Source organism: Peromyscus maniculatus, chromosome 8 (assembly GCF_049852395.1).
Source record: "Peromyscus maniculatus bairdii isolate BWxNUB_F1_BW_parent chromosome 8, HU_Pman_BW_mat_3.1, whole genome shotgun sequence".
Classification (NCBI taxonomy): Eukaryota; Metazoa; Chordata; class Mammalia; order Rodentia; family Cricetidae; genus Peromyscus; species Peromyscus maniculatus.
The window spans coordinates 42,991,217-43,013,917 of record NC_134859.1 but is presented as its reverse complement, the minus strand read 5'-3'; the positions used below and the strand labels follow the sequence as shown (position 1 = coordinate 43,013,917).

The 22,701-nt window shown below is 42.5% G+C and overlaps 2 protein-coding genes across 2 annotated transcripts in view; one reads left to right on the top strand and one right to left on the bottom strand.

Annotated features, from left to right (window-relative positions):
* LOC107399333 (zinc finger protein 39-like) overlaps positions 1 to 22,701 on the bottom strand; it is a 66,168-nt gene that overhangs the window by 42,386 nt on the left and 1,081 nt on the right. The window contains exon 2 of the mRNA XM_076542425.1: positions 15,361 to 15,574. Coding sequence (XP_076398540.1) covers positions 15,361 to 15,501 — 141 coding nt within the window. The 5' untranslated portion in view covers positions 15,502 to 15,574. The remainder of the gene's footprint in view (positions 1 to 15,360; positions 15,575 to 22,701) is intronic.
* LOC102928244 (olfactory receptor 5AR1-like) lies at positions 17,064 to 18,979 on the top strand. The gene is made up of 2 exons (XM_076543984.1): positions 17,064 to 17,132; positions 18,023 to 18,979. Exons 1-2 carry the CDS (start codon positions 17,064 to 17,066, stop codon positions 18,977 to 18,979), a joined length of 1,026 nt encoding a protein of 341 aa, XP_076400099.1.

The following is a 22,701-nucleotide window of genomic DNA, read 5'->3' as shown; positions in this document are numbered from 1 at the left end:
GTAACCCAGTAGCAGAACTGCCCGCCCAGAGTGAGCGTCTGTGGACACCTGTCCAGTGGACCTCAGTCCCAGCCAGCAGTTCTACCCGATGCACACATAGTTCTGCCTTCGGTCTCACTGGATAATGGAGTCCAGCAGGTCCCCTCACCCAACAGCAGAGCAAAGGCAGCACCTTAACCAGTTAGAGACACCATGCACACTTGGGCTGTCCCACATCATCTTCACTTGGTCCTTAAGCGTCTACCCTCAAAGAGTACCGATAAAAGCCAAAGTGTTTGCATATCTTCAAACTCACAGAAAACACTAAGGGATATGAAGACCCAAAGGACTGTGGCACCTCAAAAAATGTAACATGATAGAACAAGACCCCAAAATGAAACACAAAACCCAGAAAGCTCTGATAATGGACAGGAAAGAAATGGAGGTTGGTGACATTTTAAGACTGAGAAAGAATTCTGGGCCATACTGATAAAACAGGCCTATGAGTTACAAGGACGTATACATATCCTTCAAAGAGTCTAAGTTGAGCCCTAGACCCCTTCAGCAAAGTACAGAGTACAGCATGGCAAGCCGCAATATTCTCTGCCTTCCCAGTTCATACAAAAGTACTTAAAAGCCATCATATGCAACATAAAAATATTCATACTTTAATCAAGCTATTTCATTGCTAAAATGAGTACTGAGTTGGTGCTTCTTTTTTTTTTTTATATTGAACTTTTAGTTTGCATTGTTCCAGCATTAGTCACAAAAACTTAAAACACATTAGCTTACTCCCTAGCCAAAGAGAGAAAAGGAATCCCAGAATACAATACTATGTAAATAAATATCATTTTATTTTTCTTAACACACGTGAAAACATTTAATTCAATACAATTATGGAAACTACCAGACTTAACACTATTGCACTGAGTTCATTATTTGGATCTAGATTACGCTGAACAATGAGCAAATATTTGGTAGTTGGTAATTGAAGGAGATGTGTGGGGGATTTGAGGAACGCTTCAAGACACAACAACATCATTTTTATTTTATTTTACTTTGGGTTTTTCGAGACGGGGTTTCTCTGTGTAACAGCTCTGGCGGTCCTGGAACTCACTCTGTAGACCAGGCTCGCCTCAAACTCAGAGATTCACCTACCTCCCGAGTGCTGGGATTAAAGGAGTGTATCACCACCACCCAGTTGCAAGATCATTTTTTAAAAGGTATAGACATCTAAAATTACATTTCAAATTAATAACCAAGAGCTGTCTAGTTGGACTGTAAGCCTGTTCAATAGGAGTGAATTCATGGATGGTACTGCACACCTAGCTAAGTACCCATGACCAGGGAGGTCCTAGACTCTGGAGGAGAACCTAGCCCTGCCACTTTTCTAAACAAATATAATTTCTAACTGTCTTCAAAATACTCACACCCATAGGGCTGTGTAGCTCTCACCCTCAGCAAAGAAACGTCTTTCTGCAGCAGACGGAGATCACTACAGAAATCCACACTTGGCTAAAATGCTGACAACTGACCATGGGGTGCAGCCCTAACTGATACATCTACAGCATAACCCTACACCTTGGAGTCAAGGGAACGCATGGAAGAGGAGCAGAAAGATTTTAAGAGATGGCGAACCAGGACACCTGCTGAGAGAGCATGCCTTCTGGACAAGATCAGGAAGCTGTCTCAAGAAATCCCAGTAATATGGTTGCCTAAATAAGAGAATTGGACAGAGAACAGGGACAGGTGGAAATGATGGAAATACAGTATGCACTTAGGAAATTCTAAAAAAAAAAAATTGAAAGAACTTAAGTGAAAAAAAGTACAGTTAATAAAAATTCTAACATTTCAACTTAATAACCTATATTTAAAAATAAAACATTTTTGAATAAAAATTTACAAGGACATCTTTTTTATATGATATCTTGTATTAATACATAATTTATATTTTATTTGGGCTAATTATTATGGTAAAAAGATTTTTCAATGCTACCCATAGCTGCAACAGCCAAAACCTTTTCACCTGCAAATTAATATTGATGGTTTTCAAAACTGAGTTGTATACTAACTAAATTTCTCTTCTTTTCTTTTTTTAGACATAGAGTCTCATGTAGCTCAGGCTAGCCTCAAACTATGTAGCTGAGGATGACCTTGATTCCCCTGCCTCCACAATTGCTGGATCACAGAGGTACTCTACCACCTCTCATACACCTTAAATGGGCTTTGTCTTTCACTGAATGACCTGATGCATTTTTATTATTATTTGGCATGAGGATATTATTTCCTCAGTGACAATATTCCTTAGATGCTCATACTCGTTAACATCTGAGAAAAAAGAATACTGGAATCAGGAGAGAAAGAATACATAGTAATTGCCGAGAGTGCAAATGAGAACAGACCTTATGGAAAGCAGCATGAGAGCTGCTTGCAAGGCTAGAAGTAAAGCTTGCATGAGGTCTGTTAGCCCACCGGGCTGAAAACCCTCACAGGTTAGCTACCTGCACGAAACGAAACCAGTGTGCCAACGAGAAGTACCTGCACCTTGTATTCATTGCAAATGTATTCACAATAGCCAAGACATACTTATTTCATTTCCTACAGGTACCTAACCTGAGTTCCACTAATACATGAATGGGTAAAGAGTATACTAAATAATATTTTCTACAGGGATGCTTTACATCCTCAAAAAGGAAAAGAAATCCTAACCATTTAGAATAGCACGAATTATCATTTGGAATAGCATAAATGAAACTAAAGAACATTATTATTAAGTAAAATAGTCAGGCACAGAAAAACTAAGCCACATTTTCTTACTTATTAGGCATATTTTTTTTTTTTAAAAAAGTTTGAGTGCATAGAATACAATGTTTACTGTAGGCTACAGGAGAAAGGGGCCCGAGAAATGTTGCTCAAAGTAGAAACTTTTAGTTGGGGGCTGGAGAGATGGCTCAGTGGTTAAGAGGGTGTACTGCTGTCATAGGAGACCAGAGTTTGGGTCTCAGCATTGATGTAGGGACTCACAATTGCCTGTAACTCCAATTTCAGGGGATCAGAAACCTTCTTCTGGCCTCTGAGGGCACTGTACTCATGTGCACATACCACCCCCTACACATACAACATAGTGGCTACAGCTATAATATAGTCTGCTGTGGGATGTTTTGTATGGCAAATGTGTTGCTCTGATTGGTCAATAAATAAAATACTGATTGGCCAGTGGCTAGGCAGGAAGTATAGGCGGGACTAACAGAGAGGAGAAAAGAAAGAGCAGGAAGGCAGAAGGAGTCACTGCCAGCCACTGCCAGGACAAGCAGCATGTAAAGATGCCAGTAAGTCACGAGCCACGTGGCAAGGTAAAGATTTATGGAAATGGATTAATTTAAGCTATAAGAACAGTTAGCAAGAAGCCTGCCATGGCCATACAGTTTGTAAGCAACATAAGTCTCTGTGTTTACTTGGTTGGGTCTGAGCAGCTGTGGGACTGGTGGGTGACAAAGATTTGTCCTGACTGTGGGCCAGGCAGGAAAACTCTAGCTACAATAGTCTGTGTTGCAAAGCTTTTTTTCTCAGAGAAATGAAAACTGTATGAAGTGATACATGCCCAAAGGTTGGTCCTGTCATCCTACATTGCATATGTTTTTAAGCCGCAAGTTATAACACACACACACACACACACACACACACACACACACACACACACACACGCACCTGTAATATATAATTTTTCAAAAGCTGGATTTATTTTAATTTTGTGTATATTGGTGTTTTGCCTGCCATGTATGCCTGAGCACCATATGCATGTAGTACCCTAAGAGGCCAGAAGAGGGTGTCAGATCCTCTGGCTCTGGAGTTAACAGAAGTTGTGAGCCACCCTGGGGAGATGAGGGCAGCAAGTGCTCTTAACCCCTGAGCCGTCTCTTCAGCCCCATATCATATTTTTACCAATAAAAAAAAATCAAAGACTCAAGGGATAGAATAAAACAATACCTCTAACTGACATTTTAGAGAACATTAGAGCCTGCCTACAGAACAGGAGAAAAACATTTGCCAGCTATTCATCTGACAAATTATATATATATGAAAGTATTATGATAAAACCATTTATGTATGTATGCATGTATGTATGTATGTGTGTGTATGTATGTATGTATGTATGTATGTATGTATGTATGTACATATGTATGTCATACATATGTACATACATACATACATACATACATAAATCACTATGTAGCCCTGGCCAGCCTAGCACTCTTTCTGTAGTCCAGGCTGGCCTCGAACTCACAGAGATATAACTGCCTCTGCCTCCCAAGTTCTGGGGTTAATATAGATATATAATATGATATAGTACAATATATACAATATAATATATAGTAAATATATTATAAAAGTTAAACTGCAAAAAGAATCAATTGTTTAGAAGTAGGCAACTAAATAGAATAGACAACGCAGTATTAATGGCCAATAGGTACACGGTAAAAACATTGGCCATCTTAGTAATCAGGCAGATGCAAATCAAAGCGGAATTCAGATTCCCTCTCCTACCAGTCAGAGTAGCTGTCATCCAGGAGGCAGTGAACACGTGCTGGTGAGGAGAATGGAAAAGGAACCTGTGCACATCAATACTGGGGGCACACATTGATGCAGCCCCTGCAGAAATCAGTGCCACGGTTGAAAAAAGATGAACATCAGAACCTCTGTGTAATCCACCTGGAGCCCTCCACGGTGTGTGACTGAAGGGCCCGAAGTCAGTGTGCTACAGAGATGTATGCTCAGCCACACTTACTGTGGCATGGAAGAGAACCAGCCCAGGTACTCATCAACAGACACGTAGATTTAAAAATAAAGTTTGTCCATCCTTAAAGGGGAAAAAAAATCATGTCATTGGCAGGAAAAATGGATGGAACTGGGGATCATTGTGTTAAGTGGGAGAAATCAAACCCAGAAAGACAAACACCACACACTTGCTGTCGTATGTGTAATCTAAGTTTGAAAACCAGCAAGAGAAGAAGGGAGACGACTTGGGGATGACAGGAGACTGGAGGGAGGAAGGGGGTACAGGATGGGTTAATGAGTGATTGTGCTCAGAGCATGTCCTGTATGTGCAAGGAAGTGTCATGAGAACACCTTATCTATCTATCTATCTATCTATCTATCTATCTATCTATCTATCTATCTATCTATCTATCTATCTATCTATCTATCTATCTATCTATCTATCTATCACCTATATCTATCTATCTATCTATCTATCTATCTATCTATCTATCTATCTATCTATCTATCTATCTATCTATCTATCTATCTATCTATCTATCTATCTATCTATGTGTATGTAGCCCTGGCAAGCCTGGAACTCTCTATGTAGTCCAGGCTGGCTTCAGAAGATATAACTGCCTCTGCCTCTCTAATTCTGGGATTAAAGATGTGTACCACTGAACGCTATGGAATAATCAGAATCTAATGTTTATGCCCTCTTTTCTTCAAAAGACATACAAAATGATTTTTAAGAGCTGTAATAAAATTATGGGGATTTGATGTATGAATTTAGTGTAAGATTTTTTTTTTTTTAACATTTGGGCCTGAAAACCTGAGAGCAAGGTTCATGAACATGATTTCATAAATGAATTTGACTACACAAACTTAACAGCTGAGATTTCCATTTTTAATCCTTTTTCTTAGTGCTGCCTTGTATCTCTGTGGTGGTGAATTTACTACTACAGAGTAAATTATTTGTCTGAATTGCTTGTCTGGATGTGACCTCTGCACTGGATGTGCCTGAAGGTGGCTGATATCATCAGCCAGTACATGAAGAATTTCAACTTTTGAATTGACTTCATTATAGCCATACTTCTTCCTGTGTTTTAATGGACACTGATTTTGAGCAGGCACAAGTCAATGTGAAAATTCTAAATAAACTCAACCAAGTCACTAACTGATGTCTGCACTCTCTTTAGGAAGATTTAAGAATATTTTGACTTTATTGTGCTACCCCAGCACTGGGATCATGGAGATGGCTTTCCTATAGACATCAGGATGCATGCCCCATGCTCCATGCAAAGCCAAAGCACCACATGCAAAAGTGATGCAATGAGGGGAAACACGGAGGCATTAATGGCTGAAATAATGAGGTGTGGTTTTGGAATGTAGGAAAACTTTTTGTAAATGAAGTATTCGGACAATAGTCATGGGACCCATTAAGCTAACAAGATGGCAGTCTCCTGGGACTGTTTTTCAGAGTTCCTTGGTGAGTCTTGGGACTTACACTGCAGCCACACTTCTGATGAAAGTTGGGATCTTTGGGGAAATTAAGGGACTAAAGAGTGAGTGTCACCCTGGGGCTGAAAAAAAAAAAAATCAGTGTCCCAGAGCTTCTCTGGGAGGAATGCACCAAGAAAGAAGCGGCCCCAGTGGGCCTGTTGTCCTTGGAAGGCTAGAGCTAGAATAAGTGGGCAGAACTCTGCTACCTCAGCTAGCTGTGACTCTGCTACCTCAGCTAGATGACTTTGCTACCTCAGCTAGGTGACTCTGCGGGTCTTGCTGCCAGTCAGCTTCGTCACATAACATGGGAGTAAAAGACAAGGAGTTTAGCTTTAGAAGAATGAATTTGATTGGAAAATATCTCCTTTAAAAGATCCAAACAGGGAATATTTCCTCTGAATTTTTCCTCTGGATAGTCTTTGTTGTTGACATTGGTCATTAATCATGTACTTCTGGGGGTCTAACCTTGTTTTCTCAAACCTCTGTTCAGTACGTGCTCTGCCCTCATCCTTAATTGGCTACCATGACTGTTCTGTGCTGAAAGTGGGCAGGGGGGGGGTGGGCAGGAAACCTTCATTATACATTTAACTTCAACAATTATTTACAAATCAGATCTCAAAAACATAATTTCCGGTCTACCTACCACAAAAAAAAAGAAACCCCAGGAAGTAAAATAAATAAGCCTCACTTGTGTTTTAAGGCTTTTGTGACAAGCATGTCTATTGATATAATAAAGAGTGAAAAAATAAAAACTAAGGTACTTGGAAATAAATTAGAAGGTAAGACACAAGCTTGCAAGAGCCTGAAGATGCAAAAGGACTTAAATGGTTTATATAGAAGGGAAGAGAGTTAAACATTTAAGGAAGAGGTAAAAATATTTTAAGATTGAAAAACAAAACAAAAAACCAGAGAGGATACCAGGAATTATACTAAAATCAAGAGATAAGCTTTGGTTTTCTCAGGTGTTGTTTTGGTGTGTCTACTTATTACATCTTTCAGGAAGCTTGTGTTTGGATGAAAACAGGACCTCTGAGCAGCGAGTTGTCAATGGTCCTTGGTGAACATATTTCTGGACGATCCTAAGGACTCCTACTGTGTTTTGTTCATCATAAGACTTTTAAAATGTTTGTCTTTGACCAGCTTTGTCCACTTATGAGTTCACAAGAGCTAGTCCCTCCCTGTAAACCTGCTCATTCTAGGGAAGCTATTTAGGTTCAGATGATCTGAGTTATTTTTTCAGTTGTTCTCAGAATGGTTTTCAATTGTTTTGAACTGAGTTTGTCTACATGGGGAAGAAGCCCCATGTAATACATTTTTTTGAATTAACCTTTATTATAGCATCGAACAAATGAATGGGATTTACTGATATTTTCACACATGTCTCTGTCATGAATTGGTCAAGTCTATACACCGCTCTACTACCCTTGATGCCTCTCCCTCTCCCTCTCAGCATTCTTCCTAGACCATAGAAGACCCTTTGCGTTTATTTCCGTTCTCTTCTACTCCACACTTCCCCTTCTAGCAATCAGTGCTCCATTATGTATTTCTGTAAGATTGTCTCATTCTTTAAGTATGTGAGAATGTGTGGCATTTGTCTTGTGTTTGGTTTGTCTTGCTTAAGTGGGTTCTGGATAATTCTGAGTCACCTAGTGTGGCCAACAAAACGGTGAAACTAACATATTGTATCTTCTACAAAAAGTTATCAAATATTAACTGTGACAAATAAAAATTTCTTAGAGAAAACTGTTGTGAATACTCCTGACTTTGGGTTTTCTAATGGATTCCTAAATATGACACAGAACACGTTGAGCTGCAAGACATAAAAAAGGCGGGTTGCAGTCTATGACGTTGACAAAGCATATCAAGAAGGGTGGTCTCGAGATTAAATGATTTATAAAGCCACCCAAGTAGCTGGGGAAAATATTCACAGAACATAATCTGACAATGCTCTGGAGTCTGGATATATAAAGGTATCTCTCAACACCAAAATAAAAGCATTGCAATTTGAGAAGAGGCAAAGGATGGGAATTTGGTATCATAGCAGAATAGGAAGCCCCAGATGATCCTAGATCCCACAAAATGCTCCATTCACCAGTTCTCAGACTCAGGCCTTCTGTATGGTTCCAGAAAACAGAGGCTGCCATATCAAGTCCCATGGAAACCTCACAAAAACACACTGTCACAGTGCCCACCTCACACAGTGCCACACAGTGTGGGGGAAACACACAGATTTAGCTTCTCCACACAAAGAGGAAGACAGGAGGGGAGTTGGTTCTAAGTTTCAGCATTTGTGGGGAATTTCTGGATGGAAATACACACATCAAGGGTCTGGAGGACACTAGAACCAAAAGAGTTGTCTGGTGTGATGCTGAGTCACAGGACACCAGGTCCAGTGGACAGGAATTAGACAGCACATGATGAAGAACTTCATGGAGAAACTGCCAAATTTTTCTTATTACTAAGTGGACTCTGAAAGTTCAGAGTGGACTCATTAGCTCCCAGAACATAGATGGAGAGGTCAGGAAGTGTGTGAAGAAAGGTTGATTAGTGAATTATCAGATGTTTGGATCCCAAATAAGGTCACAAAAAATATTAGGAGACAATGGCAATACTCTGGAAGATTCAGACTAATATCACAATCCAACATGAAAGAGACAGTACATGTTCTGCTTATACTATCATCATATACATGGTTGGTATACGATGCTGAAAGAGACCAGCAAGATGGCTCCACAGACTAAATCACCTGCTCTACAAACCTGATGGCCTAATTTTGATCCACAGATCTCACATAAATGTGGAAGGAGAGAACTGATTCCACACATACATGTTGTGCACACATAATATGACAAATAAAAGAAGCAAAATGTAAGACATCCAAAGGACTCAAGAACACCAGACACAGGGACAATTTGATAAAAGACACAGCTAGCAGTCTGGGAGGGCTAGAGGACACAAGCCAAGGCAGAAGAGAGGCTGAGGGTCAGCCAAGCTTGGCCCAATACAACTCTGCAAGCATGGAAAGGGTTTCACCTTCAGCTGCAAAGCTGGACAGCATTGGGGGGATTTTAAGTGTGAATGTGTATGATATGGTCACACAAAAACAGCATCATTCTGAATGTAGTTGGGGTATGAAGCATTGCAGATCTGGGAGCATCTTACCAGATGCAGAGCAAGAAATGAAGAGTTTCTCCTTTTCTTTCTTTCTTTCTTTCTTTCTTTCTTTCTTTCTTTCTTTCTTTCTTTCTTTCTTTCTTTCTTTCTTTCTTTCTCCTTTCTCTTTCTCTTTCTTCTTTCTTTCCTTCTTCTTTCTTTGTTTCTCTCTTTCTTTCCTTCTATCTTTTCCTTTCTTTCTTTCTCTTTCCTTCATTCCTTCCCTCTCTTTCTCTTTCTTTCTTTCTTTCTTTCTTTCTTTCTTTCTTTCTTTCTTTCTTTCTTTCTTTCTTTCTTTCTTTCTTCCTTCTTTCCTTCCTTTCTTTTTTCTTTTTCTCTTTCTTTCTTCTTTCTTTCTTTCTTTCTTTCTTTCTTTCTTTCTTTCTTTCTTTCTCCCTCCCTTCCTTCCTCCCTTCCTTCTTTCTTTTGTTTTTTTCTTTCTTTTGTTCTTTTCTTTCTTTCTTTCTTTCTTTCTTTCTTTCTTTCTTTCTTTCTTTCTTTCTTTCTTTCTTTCTTTCTCTCTCTCTTTCTCTCTCTCTCTCTCTCTCTTTCTCTTCCTCCCTCCTTCCCTTCCTTCCTTCCTTCCTTCCTTCCTCCCTTCCTTCCTTCTTTCTTTTTTAAATATTGTCCATTTCAGAGGAGACTGCCAGTATATATGTATGATATATATAAGACCCTCAAAGACCCTACATCAACTGCATGCAACAACCACTCGACATTGGAGTTGAGTCAAAGGTGATGATGCTACATTGGGTTCCGGAAGACCAGGGACCACAGGCCGGAAGACAGACTGTGCCTTTCCTTGCTCCCTGTACTGAGGGATTCTAACCATCCAGCCTGGCTCCCAACACCTTTCCTATTCCAGCAGCGTGTCTACCAAGACTAAGACTCAGAGAACACACTAAACCACTCCTGGATTTTCAGAAAAATGGACTTAGGGGTTTAGATGTCAGATTCTTTCTCTGTAGAAGTCCTAGAGCTTAAATTAAAAAAAAAATTTTAGTATGTTGCTGTAAAAAATTACATTTAAGCCAGGCAGTGGTGGTGCACGCCTTAAATTCCAGCACTTGGGAGGCAGAGCCAGGCAGATCTCTGAGAGTTTGAGGCCAACCTGGTTTGCAGAGCAAGATCCAGGATAGGCACTAAAATCACACAAAGAAACCCTGTCTCGAAAAAACAAAACAAAACAAATAAACAAGTTACATTTAAAAGAGAAACTAAATAGAAGGGAAAATGAAATTACTTCAGATAGAAATCAAATTGTGAAAGTCTCTTTCAAACATTGTTATGAGCAAACAACTTGTGTGTCTTAAAACCTTTTGCATTCAAGGACAGGCATTTTTGTTTCTATCTTTAAAAATTATAAATTACCCATGTTATTCAGTTTACAATAAGGCTGTATTGAGATGAACATGGCATAAGTTGGAAACTTTAATTTTTTTTAACTTTATGTGCACAAGTGTGTGTCTGCGTGAGTGTGTGTGTGCACGCCACCTCTGTGTAGGTGCCTGCAGAGGCCAGAAGAGGGCAGTGGATCCTGTTTTCTTTATTCTTTCCTTGCCCCTTTTCCATGAACAAGCACTCATATATAAAACTATAGAGGATAGATGGATAGATAGATGGACGGACAGACAGATAGATAGATAGATAGATAGACGGACAGATGAGCAGATAGGCAGTCAGAGAAGGCTCTTGAGAGAAAATGTCTGCAGCTCAAGTTTGAAAATCAAAAGGGATTGTGAGCCACACTTGTACACATAAATAAAAAAATATTTTTAAAAGCTTCCAGCTTATGATGTGTTCATCCCAATACAGCCCCATTGTAAATTAAGGAATATTGGTAATTTATAGTTTTTAAAGATAGAAACAAAAACATTTGTCCTAGGGTGCAGTAGGTTTTAAGACACGCAGGTTGTTCATAACAAAGGGGGTTTGAAAGGGGCTTTTACAGTCTGATTTCTACCTGAAGTCATTTTATTTTCACTTTATTTAGTTTCTCTTCCAAATATAATGTTATAGCAATATACTAAAAACATTTTACTACCAGCTCTAGAACCTCTGCAGAGAAAGAATCTGACATTTTAGCCCATGAGTCCATTTTTTTTTTCTGAAACTATATGAGTGATTTAATGTGTTCTCTGCATCTCAGTCTAGGTAGATGTCTGCATTGGCATGAACTGTCCTGTCTGCCATGCCCATGCTGATAGAGTCCATCCTCTAAAACTTCATCTCCAGAGTCAAGCATTTTGGTGACAGACATGTTGCAGCAACTAAAATATTAACCAGCAACAACATAAACACTTTATACTGTCATGGAAAGATCTGACTGAAGGAAAAGCACTGGGTGTTGTAGATCAAGCTCTCCCCTTTTATAAGTGTCTAGGGCTGTCCTTCACTGCTCCTGGGCACACACATTCCCCAGGTAACTTGAACTTCTTGCACATCTTCTGCCCATCCCACCACGAAGCCTACCATCTTTCCCAGCCTGTCAATGCCAGCATGGCCAGAATTCTCCTTTCTTCAAGCACCAACTTTACAAATGGCTGATAATAGAACTGCAATAAATGAAGCCATGTAATCAATATCTGTGGAATTCAGAGAAGCCAGTTAAATCACTGGAGTGGGGAATGGTGGTTTCCAATCCTAGAGTGAATGCCCAATCAGGCTGTAACTCCGAGTATAGGATAACTTGGTTCAACACTGTATTTCATTGTTTCTTTTTTCTTGGTTAGAATTTAAGATAGCTCATAGTTTCCAGGAACTAAGATTACAATCCCACAGATAATGAAAATAACATTTGCAACAAAATCTGCCTTTTAAAACTGTCCTTTAGGAATTCAGATTATGAGCCAGTTTGGGGGAAAACTAGGGCTCAAACATATCAGATATCTGAATAATGAAGTTGATGCTACAAATGCATGCCCAGGTGAACTAGGCACCCAGGCTTCAACAAGAAATACGGCAGGAGGATCTATTTCCTGAGCTAAGAGTATCACCCAACCTTCAGGATATGGGTGTCATGGCTCTGTGTCCTGGATTGACAAAAGATCCTGATCTCCATCTTTCCTGCTCAAGGGGCTTGAGCCAGCATTACTGATTCAATGTCTTTATCTTTGTGTGATATGTGGGTTTTCATAAAAGGTCCTCACTAGGGGGTGCTGGAGAGATGGCTCAGAGGTTAAGAGCATGGACTGTTCTTCCAGAGGTCCTGAGTTCAATTCCGAACAACCACATGGTGGCTCACAACCATCTATAATGAGATCTGATGCCCTCTTCTGGTGTGCAGGCAAACATGCAGACAGAACACTGTATACATAATAAATAGATAAATCTTAAAAAAAAAAAGTCCTCACTGAAGAGCCACCAGGAAATTTAGCTCCATATTCAAAATCCGCATCAAAAAGGATACAGTATAAAAACAGTATAGTCACTGGGCTATTTTTTTTTTTATAAGATTCTGATCTGGAGTGAGGGTCAACCTTTTATTAGCAATCCCAGGAACCATATGCAGTTACTGAGTGAGCTGCCTGATGGAAGCCATCTTACTAGTCACTTTAACAAAAATCGTATTCAATACAATTGTGCTAAGTGTTAGATGGGATCGGGCACGTTCAGGGTGGCGTGGCCATAGTAACGCTTGTGCTAAGTATTAGAAACACACCGAATCTATACTTACTAAATATAACCTGTTTGTACCTTTTTAGTATATAAGATATTTTGTAATAGAATAGAAATAGAACTCCCTATATTGTTTGTACTTATCTATATTATTTAATACATTTTGATTCTGCAAAATTTGTTAATTCAACATTAATAAATAAACATTAAGTTGCTTATGTTTGAAAAAAATCAAGTATATAATTAAAATGAACCCTTTTGCCCTCAGGAAAAGAACTTCAGGAATAAATGGTGATACAGCAACCTCTTCCTATTCAAAGCCCTAAGTTGCGGCAGCAGATGGAGCATGGTGATAAAGTGCTTGTCCAGCACACAAGGCCCTGGGTTCGATCCCACCACAAAACACTAAATCCTCATCTTTTGTTTCTTAGACCATCTGATTCTCCTGATGTGAGTCTTAGAGTGTGGCAGAGTCTTTCATGGCTCTTGCTTGAGCTTAGCTCAGGGTGCTAGGGTCCTGGATAATCAATCGCCATCACAATGACCCCAAACAAGTGGTTTCCTGGGCCAGTGGATTCTAATTTTGATGTTTCATGAGCAAGAAGAATAAGGAAACCCAGAGAGAGAGCAGAATGGACATAATAGAAGGGGCTTCAGGAAAGGAATATCTTGTGTTTGTTTTACACATAGAAAGTTGTTTGCTTATTAACAACTGATTTTGAATCATTTATGTATTATTGTGAATTTTAAAACTTTATTTATTCTTTGTGTCTTTCACATTATGCATCTTGATCCCATTCATTTCCCCATCCCTTTGCATCCATCCTCTGCCCTTGCAAAACTGCCTCCACCCCGCACAAATAAAATAAAGTTTAAGGGGGAAAAAAGGAAAAATATCATCATGGAAGCTGTAGAGTGACACAGTGAGTCATGCAATAAACCCCTTCATCCGTATATCTTTATCTGCAAGTGTTCATTGTAAAGAGTCGTTGGTCTGGTTTGAGACCCTGGTTTCTTCTACAGTGTCGATGCTGGGCTCTCACTGGAACTCCTCTGGGATAGCTTGTTGTTGCCCTGTGTCATGGAGATCCTGCAGCTTTGGGTCTGCAGGACCAGCCACTTCACATACTCCAGCAGATCATAGATGGGGTGGATTTTTGGGGTGGGCCAACTCATAGACCTGGTTCTGGGTTGGTCTGCCAGCACCCCCACCCCCTATCTCCACCACCAGGGGGAGCTCTCCAGCAATGCTCTGGATAGTTCGCCCCTTGCAGCAATGGGGAAGGGATGGAGCCAGTTCTTTCATGCCCTCAGGGTTGGCTCTCTCACACCTGGACCACCAGTGCCAGCTCTACTGTGTTGCCCAGGTGAGGTGCAGGAGCCACTCTCCTGAGTGCTGCAGCTGGTGAGGGGCAGGGACAGCTCTCCCAACTGCCACAGGTGGCGCGGGGCGCACGAGAGGGGCATCTCTCCCCTACCCACACCACCATATGGAGATGAGGGGTGGGGCCAGATCTCCCATGCTCATGTTCTTGGGCAGGTTCACCCGTTCCCCTGTCAACAGGGTCCGCCCTACCGTGCTGCCCAGGGGAGGAGCAGGGCCTGCTTTCCAGAGTGCTGCAGCTGGTAAGGGGGAGGGTGGGCTCCCTCATCTGTCACAGGCAGCGAAGGGCAAGGAGTACATGGGGACATCTCTCCTATGCTCACAACTTTGCAGCTGGCTCACCCACACCTGTGCCAACAGGATCGGCTCGACTGGGCTGCCTGTGTGAGGTGCAGGACCTGCTCTCCCAAGTGCTGCAGCTGGTGAGGGGTCCAGTCAGGTCTGCCACCTGCTGCAGGAGTGAGGGGAGGAGGGCATTTTCCCCTTACCCATGGTACCACGTGGCATATGAGAGGGACACAACCTACTCTCCCATTCTCATGCCCTTAGGGCCAGCTCACCCATGTCCCTGCAAACAGGGCGAGCTCTATTTTGCTGCCCAGGTGAGGTGTAGAACCCTCTCTCCTGAGTGCTTCAGCTGGTGAGGGGCAGGACCAGTTCTCACAAGTGCTGCAGTCAGTGAGGGGCGGGACCAACTCTATACAGCCCTATCCTCTTGGCTTTCGACAGTATTAGGAGCCACGGACGTCAACAGAGACAGTGGCTGCATTAGAGCCATGAATCCAGACATGGGCCCTAGCAGCAGCCCAGGCCCAGACATCACCATGGCCCTGGGTGGCAATCAAGCCACCTACCTCAGCCCACTCCTCACCTCTTTCTCCTGATCTTTAGGCATGCCTCTGTCCACAGGACATGAACCATTCTTTCTCTCTCTCTCTTCCATACCACACCATGCAGTTGCTCACCATAATAGTGCCCATCTTTCTGGCGCTGCAAGGTGCCAGGTGGGTCCGTGTTTTCTCCTTAAAGCCCGGAGCGGACCTCCTCAGGCCTGCATGTGGTTCTCCTTGTCTGTCATGGCGTTGGGCAGGACAACGCTTCCTCATCACAAAGAGATCATAATAGTGCCCAACTGCCCAGCACCCTCCTGGTTGGTGCAAAGTTGTTGCTGCCGTGCTCCTGTGGGTGAATTATGAATTTGTAGATTTTATATACTCAAGCTATTTTTTCCTGCAGACTCTTACAATGGTTTTACAGCCACCTGCACGATCCATTCTGATATTTTTCTTGGTGTTTGTGATGTTTTTTTTTTTTTTTTGTCAATTTAGCACAGTCTAAATGCTGTGATCCCCCCCCCCCCCACCAATGGTGAACTTTAATCTTAAGCCCTTTCTCTGGTATTTTATCACAGTATCAGGAAACAAAATCAGAACAAAATTGGTCTGAGAAGCAGAGCCATTGCCGTGATGACCCTGACTGCCTAGCTTTTAAGCCTTTGGGACTGTTTCGAGGAATGTAGAAGAATTGGAAGTTTGGGCTGAAAAAGCCATTGAATGCTGTAAGCAGAGCTTTCAACAAAATGCAGAGAAATGACAGATGCCAGCTCGTGAGATTTCAGAGGGAACAACAACTCTACCAGAAACTGGGACAGAACCATTCCTGTGATATTTTGGCCAAGAATTTGGCTTTATTTGGCTTCTTGTCCTGCGAACCTGAGTGAGGTTGAACTGAGAGATAATGGACTCATTTGTTTGGCCGGGGAAATTTCAAGGCAGGCTGGTGTTCGGGCTATAATAGAGAGAGCAGCACCATCGCAGAGAAGCCTCCAGCATGGGGAGAGTGGAAAAAGTGTCCTAATGGTAAAAGCGTCCCGAGGGAAAACCTGATTCATTGGAGGCACCATCTTGTTTAATGAGAAAAAGCCTCAGCCAAGGGGTTCCTTCCCTGCTCCTCAAAAGCAGCTCCATGGCGAAAGTGTTTCCCCAGGGTTAGCTCCCAGGACCTGTTATAAAGTGTTTCAAGGGCCGGGCTACATCTTGAGCAGGCAACAGAACTTTGCAGTGCTGTGAGTGGCATCCGGCTGTACTGGTTCTGAAGCCAAAGATGCAAGACTGAGAGCTCATGAGAGGAGTTGAGGCCAGGTACTGGGTGGGTCCATGCCCACCAGAGATAGAGAAGGTTTCTCAGTTCTATCCTAGGGGAATAATTGTGCTTTATTTTTGTGATATTTCCCAAACTGCAGGAAACACGGAGTTTTCACAGGGGCATCCATACCCAATCCTTTCCACCCAGCTCCTTCAAGCTTCTTCCTTTTGATGGGAATATCTGATATGCTGTGTCAGGAATTCCAGGTAAGACCAAAGCCACTCTGTCCCACCCAGAGTACACCAGCAGTTGTATTTTCTACAAACTTTGCCCTTTCCCAAACACAGTGCACATTTGCCTTTTCTAAGGGAAATCCCCACACTGCTCTCTCCAGCTGCCCAGGCTCTGGTACAGCACCCAGGCTGTAGCCGGTGCCTTTATCGGCCCCAATGCCTGCACTGCTCACTCCCAGCTGACCTGGGGGTGATCATGAGGTCCTCAGCCAAATAGTAGTGCAGTCTTTCCCAGGAGTGTAGGGAATACATGATGAAAGTGGGAGCCTCAGTGCCCCCCTATTCAGACCATGGCTGTCTTCTTTGGAGCTGCTGATGAACCAGAGAAAGGACTCAGAGCAGCAGATACTTCCATGGATGTATACTATATACTCTACTAAACCTAATCAGCAGGCTATGCATTTGGCATCAGTGAGTGTTGGGGGTTTATGTTTGTCCACACACATGAGCTTGCTCACAGCTCAGTCCCCAGAGCTCAGAGCTAGGCGTCGAGGCTGATCTCTGAGGGTGATGACAGTCACTAATGTCTACTGAGGGCTCATCAGATACTGACCATCTCTACAGGCAGAGAGAGAGAGAGAGTATAGCATGTTCCTGCATCACACACCCACAGGGTGGGAAAAAACCAGGAGGATAAATAAAAGCAAGGTCTCTAGGAACAGAGATTTACAGAAACCTTGAACTCAAGTGTTTCATGTTACATGTGCTCTTCAAGAGGACATCTGGCCAACAGTGTTGGTAGAATGATTAATTAAAAAAGTCTCTTAAGAAAAATTAATAATGAAATTACTACTAAAGAAGGTAGGTGTGTGTGTGTGTGTGTGTGTGTGTGTGTGTGTGTGTGTTGAATCAGCAATAGAAAGAATATATGAGGAGATTCAGAAAATCTGTAGGATATTAAGAAGAAATGTGTTAATAATGAGAGTAAAAATAAAACTGCTCTGTCCTTTGAAACAACATTGAAATGTTATGAGTTGACTTGCTTCAACACATAGAAAGCAAATGCACGGGACTGCTTCCCACTTGGCTCCATGGAGAATTCAAGAGCAAGTGTGCCCTCTCTGCCCTCCTCTCTTCTCCCTTTCCCTTTTCCTCTTCCTCCCTTGCCTCCTTCTCATTTCCTTGAAATGCCATTTAGATAAGCTGCTTCTTGGTGTTAGTTTTCTAGTGAAAGCCATGATTCTGTAGACAACATGGAGATGCAGACACATGTTCTGAGCCTGCCTCCTATTTCTGTCCCCTCCCTTAGCTGTGTGTGGTCCCTGCATCTGAACACAACTTGAGCAGTCATACAAGAGTGACGCACTTCATCCTCAGGGGCTTCTCAGATGTCCCACAGCTGAGATTGGTGGTCATCCCGTTTTTCTTGCTCATCTACACATTTGGCCTCCTGGGGAACAGCTCCATCATCATAGCAGTGATGAGAGACAGTAGGCTTCATTCCCCCATGTACTTCTTCCTGAAGAATTTATCTTTCCTGGACATGAGCTACACTTCAGCCACCATCCCCAAGGCAGTGCTGATATCCTTCACAGGCTCGGGAGGCATCTCCTATCTCGAATGTGTAGCCCAGCTTTACATATTTCTCACACTTGGATGTACTGAATGCTTCCTGCTCACGGCCATGGCTTATGACCGGTTCCTGGCCATCCTCAGACCACTGCTCTATGGCACCATCATGAGCCAGAAATGCTGTGTTGAGCTGGTGGTCACTGCCTGGGTGGGTGGGACCATCTACTCAGCCTTCCACACTTTCAACACCTTCTCCCTCCCCTACTGTGGACCCAATGTTGTTGAACACTTCTTCTGTGACATCCCTCCAGTCATGAGACTGTCCTGCACTGATTACCGTCTCCACGAGGAGGTGGGCTTTGCCGTCAGCAGCTGCATTGTCATGAGCTCCTTCGCCCTCACGGTCCTCTCCTATGTGGGCATCGTGTCCACAGTTGTCCGCATTCCCTCAGTGGATGGCAGGTGGAAGGCCTTTTCTACCTGTTCCTCTCACCTGACCACAGTCCTCTTGTTCTATGTAACTGGAAGCTTTGTGTACCTGAGGCCTGCCTCTCGGTACTCCCCGACCCAGGGTCGCCTGGCATCTATTTGCTACTCTGTCCTCACTCCTTCTTTGAATCCAGTTGTCTATTGTCTGAGGAACAAAGACATGAAGTTTGCTCTGCAGAAACTTTACTGTGGAAGAAAGTCCTGAGTCCTACAAGACTGTGGTGTGTGGCTCTTAGGGCCTGATGGCTGTGGCTGGAGCCAGACAGTTGTCATCCTCCCAATCCCCTTTACCTTCCTGTGCCACTTGGCATTGCTGATCAAGGCTGTTGTAGGCCCTGTGGGAGCCTCCCCAGTCCCTGGAGATAGGCTTCACTCCCTCCCAGTGACCTTTAACTTCAGCAGCTTATGGCTCCTGCAATAGGACATACAAATGACATTTCTCCAGAAACCTCCCATGAGTCTTGTTTTTTTCTAAGCCAGACATGGTGGCCCAGGCTTCAACTGGGAAGGTGGAGGCAGGAGGATCAGGACTTCAAAATCAACCTCAGCTGTGTGGTGAGTTCAAAGCCAGTGTCCCCATGAGACCCTAGCTCAAAAAAAAAAAAAAAAAAAAAAACCAAAGCAGGGCCTGAAGAGATGGCCTAGCCATTATGAACACTTGCTACTGTTACAGAGGACCTGTGTTGAGTTCCCAGCACCCACAAGGTAGCTCATAATCACCGGCAATTCCAGTTCAAGGGAATCCAACCTTCTCTTCTGACCTCTGTGGGCAAAGCATCACGTGATGCACTACATACATGCAGGCAAAACACTCTTACATATAAGAAACACAAAGTGAATCAACCAAATCTCCCACCTGATATAGTTGTGGAATCATGTTTTCTGAGCTATGCTCGTTACAGGAGACAGAAATCTCAGGTCTTTTTCATCAGCTGGTGCAAATGGCCGCTAATTTGGATTTTCAATGTTTATTTTTTATGCTTCATTTTTCCTGGATATCCCACAAGCAACACATTTTTTTTTTTAAATCACTTTAACTGTTCCTTCTCTTTCAATGTCAAACTGTTTTACTCTTTCAGTCATTTGGATCTTCCTCTGATTTTGTCCCATCCTGAAGAATTTTAAATATTCACTTCCTCCTTGACTTTTGGTTAAGTGTCCATCTTCAGCCTCCACACCCTAAACATCTCATTGTGCCCTTAATTGTCATTTCTTCTCAGTCTAGGATTTCCTTCTGACCTTCTAGGCAACCCTAGCACCAACCCTGCATGAAGGGTCCCAGATACGAGGCTAATAATTCAAGCTGAGTGGACGTGTTATTGACAGAGCACAGGTGCAATCTTGTAAATTATCCTCAAACCAACCATGTGGCTTTGAAGGCTCAGCTTATTCCTTCTTACCCTCCAGAAGGCAGTGAAGATTCCAAGAGGCAATTTGAGCCTTGCTTGAAACCCAGAGGGCCAGGCATGGTCACATTGATAAGTCATAAACGTATTATTAAGTCAGTGTGAAACAGTCTATCTGAATGTTTTAAGGGATTATATAATAATGTAAACAAACAAAACTACAGACACCCAGTCAGCCAGCAAACACAAAACACATACCTACCTCTACCGCATGGCCTGGAAATGCAGAGAGAGATGATACAACTCATCTTAAGTAGCTTAGATCTAAACAAGTACATTTAGGGAAGTAACTAAGTTTGCAATAGAGCATCAACAGACAGGGACTCTGCAGCTTGGCAAGGCTTTTGAAGGGCGATTGCATGTGAACTCATAGAAACACTGGGTAGAAAGGTTCTGCAGACAAGAGGCAGAGGACCCTACAGGCCGAGGAGAAAAAGCAGCTGATTATGAAGTCACTGGTAGGACATGAGGATTTGGGGATGGGAAGCAATGGCCACAAACTCTTGAAATAGTGTCACACATCAACTATCCTGGGTCATGATGTAGGAAGGAGTGAATGAATGAATGAGTACAAGCTTTAGCATCTGTGTTTAGCTGCTCACTAGAGCCAGGAATGGCTTCTCTCCCTACTGTAGGCTACTTCTGGTTATTTAAACATAAACTATGTTATAGAAGGTGTTTAAGGGTTGAACATAGGAATAGAAAGAAAGATGGCGGTTGCCAGGGGATGGGGCAGAAGACAGTTGCCTAAGGGGTGAATTCTGGAGCTGGGCGAGCCTCACACTGTGCCTGTACTTCATGCAGCTGGACTGCGCACTTGACCACGGCTGAGATGGGAGGTCTTAGAAGATGTGCATTTTACTACAATGAAAAATTGAAGGTAGTTGGGTTTGGTGGGGCAGGCCTATAATCTCAGCACTCAGGAGGCTGAGGCAGGAGGATTGCAAGTTTAACCTTTACCTGGGCAACTTAGCAAGGTCCTGTCTTAAAATGAAAAGGCTGGAGTATAGCTCAGTGTTGGAGCAGCTCCCCAACATGCAGAAGCTCCGAGTTCAACCCCTAGTATTGCAAGAATAATAAATAAAACAAACCATAAAGATGTGAATTACTTAGATTAGAAAGGGCAGTGTATAGTGATATTTTATTTGTACTGAAATGTGATTTGTATGTTAATAAATAAAGTTGCCCGGGGGTCAGAGCTATTAGCAAGCCGTAGCAAAAGCTGGGCGGCGGTGGTGCACACCTTTAATCCCAGCACTTGGTAGGCAGAGCTAGGTAGATCTCTGTGTGTTCAAGGTTACAGCCAGCATTGGAGACACACACCTTTAATCTCAATACCAACCATAGAAGACCTGGAGGTCTGTACAGACAGGCAGTGACTAGGAGGTCATGTGGTTGGGTTTACAACCAATGAGAAGGCAGAACAGAAACTCTATAAAAAAAGACAGACACAGGAAGTAGCTCTCTTTCAGAGAGGTACAGCGACAGTGAAGGGTAAGGTTTTAAGCTCTTAGCTATTGCTCTGACCTCTTGGCTTTCATCTCTGTATTGGCCCTTGTTTCTTATTTAATAAGATGATTACATCTATAGCAGTGGACCTGTCTGTCTCTGGGCACTGATCAGAAGATTGACTGCAGGTGGTCCTGTCAGAGGACCAGCAGGTGGCAGTTGAGGTTCAGGAAGCCAGCCCACCGGGAAGCAAAGCTCTGATGGGTGATTCTTGGATAGGCGAGGCCCCGAGAGCCTCAGCCCCTGGATGTTTCTTGCTCCTGCTATGTCTTTGCATGTTTACCACTGCCATTTTCTCTGGTATCTGGCATGGTGTGAATGGGTGTGGGGAGATCCCCACTGCCCTTAATGTAGTCTTGGGAATATCCTGTTCTGCTGGGCATTTTTACATGTGGGTTATTATGAAGATGATTTCCTCTTAATGTTTAACTGAAACAGTGATTTTATATATAATAATAGTGTCAGTTTAAATAGAATTTTGATGGTTGAGGGCTTTTAATAAATATAGTAAGGGATTATGCTAGAGGTTAGGTTAGTGGAAAAGTTAACATAGGATAAAATGTTGCCCCTGCCTCTGATAAAGCAGAGGCTGCAGAGGATAAAAAAATAAAACAAGGAAAGGTCACACAGCTAGTTTCTCTTGAGGAGCCATGTATATACAAACTATGGCTTAGGTTTATGATTAAGAAAAACAGTTGAATCCCAGAGGCCAAACTAGCTTAAATTCTTTTAATGTTGGGAGATGCTTTTCTAGGTTTCAGAGTGCATCATAGCAGAAACAAAGCTTCGAAAATGACTTAAGGTTAGACTAAGATGTTTTTGTCAATAGCCTTGAGGTGAAAAATGCTAGGAAACAATCTAAAGTTTTAGAAAGGCACAGAGCTGAGTGAGGGACTCATTCAAGTCAGGGGACAAGAACAAAGCAGCCCAATTATTACTAGCTGACATGCCTTTCTTGCTAGGATCGGTTGATGACCAAAGGTGATGATTAATTCCTTGTACCCATTTCTGC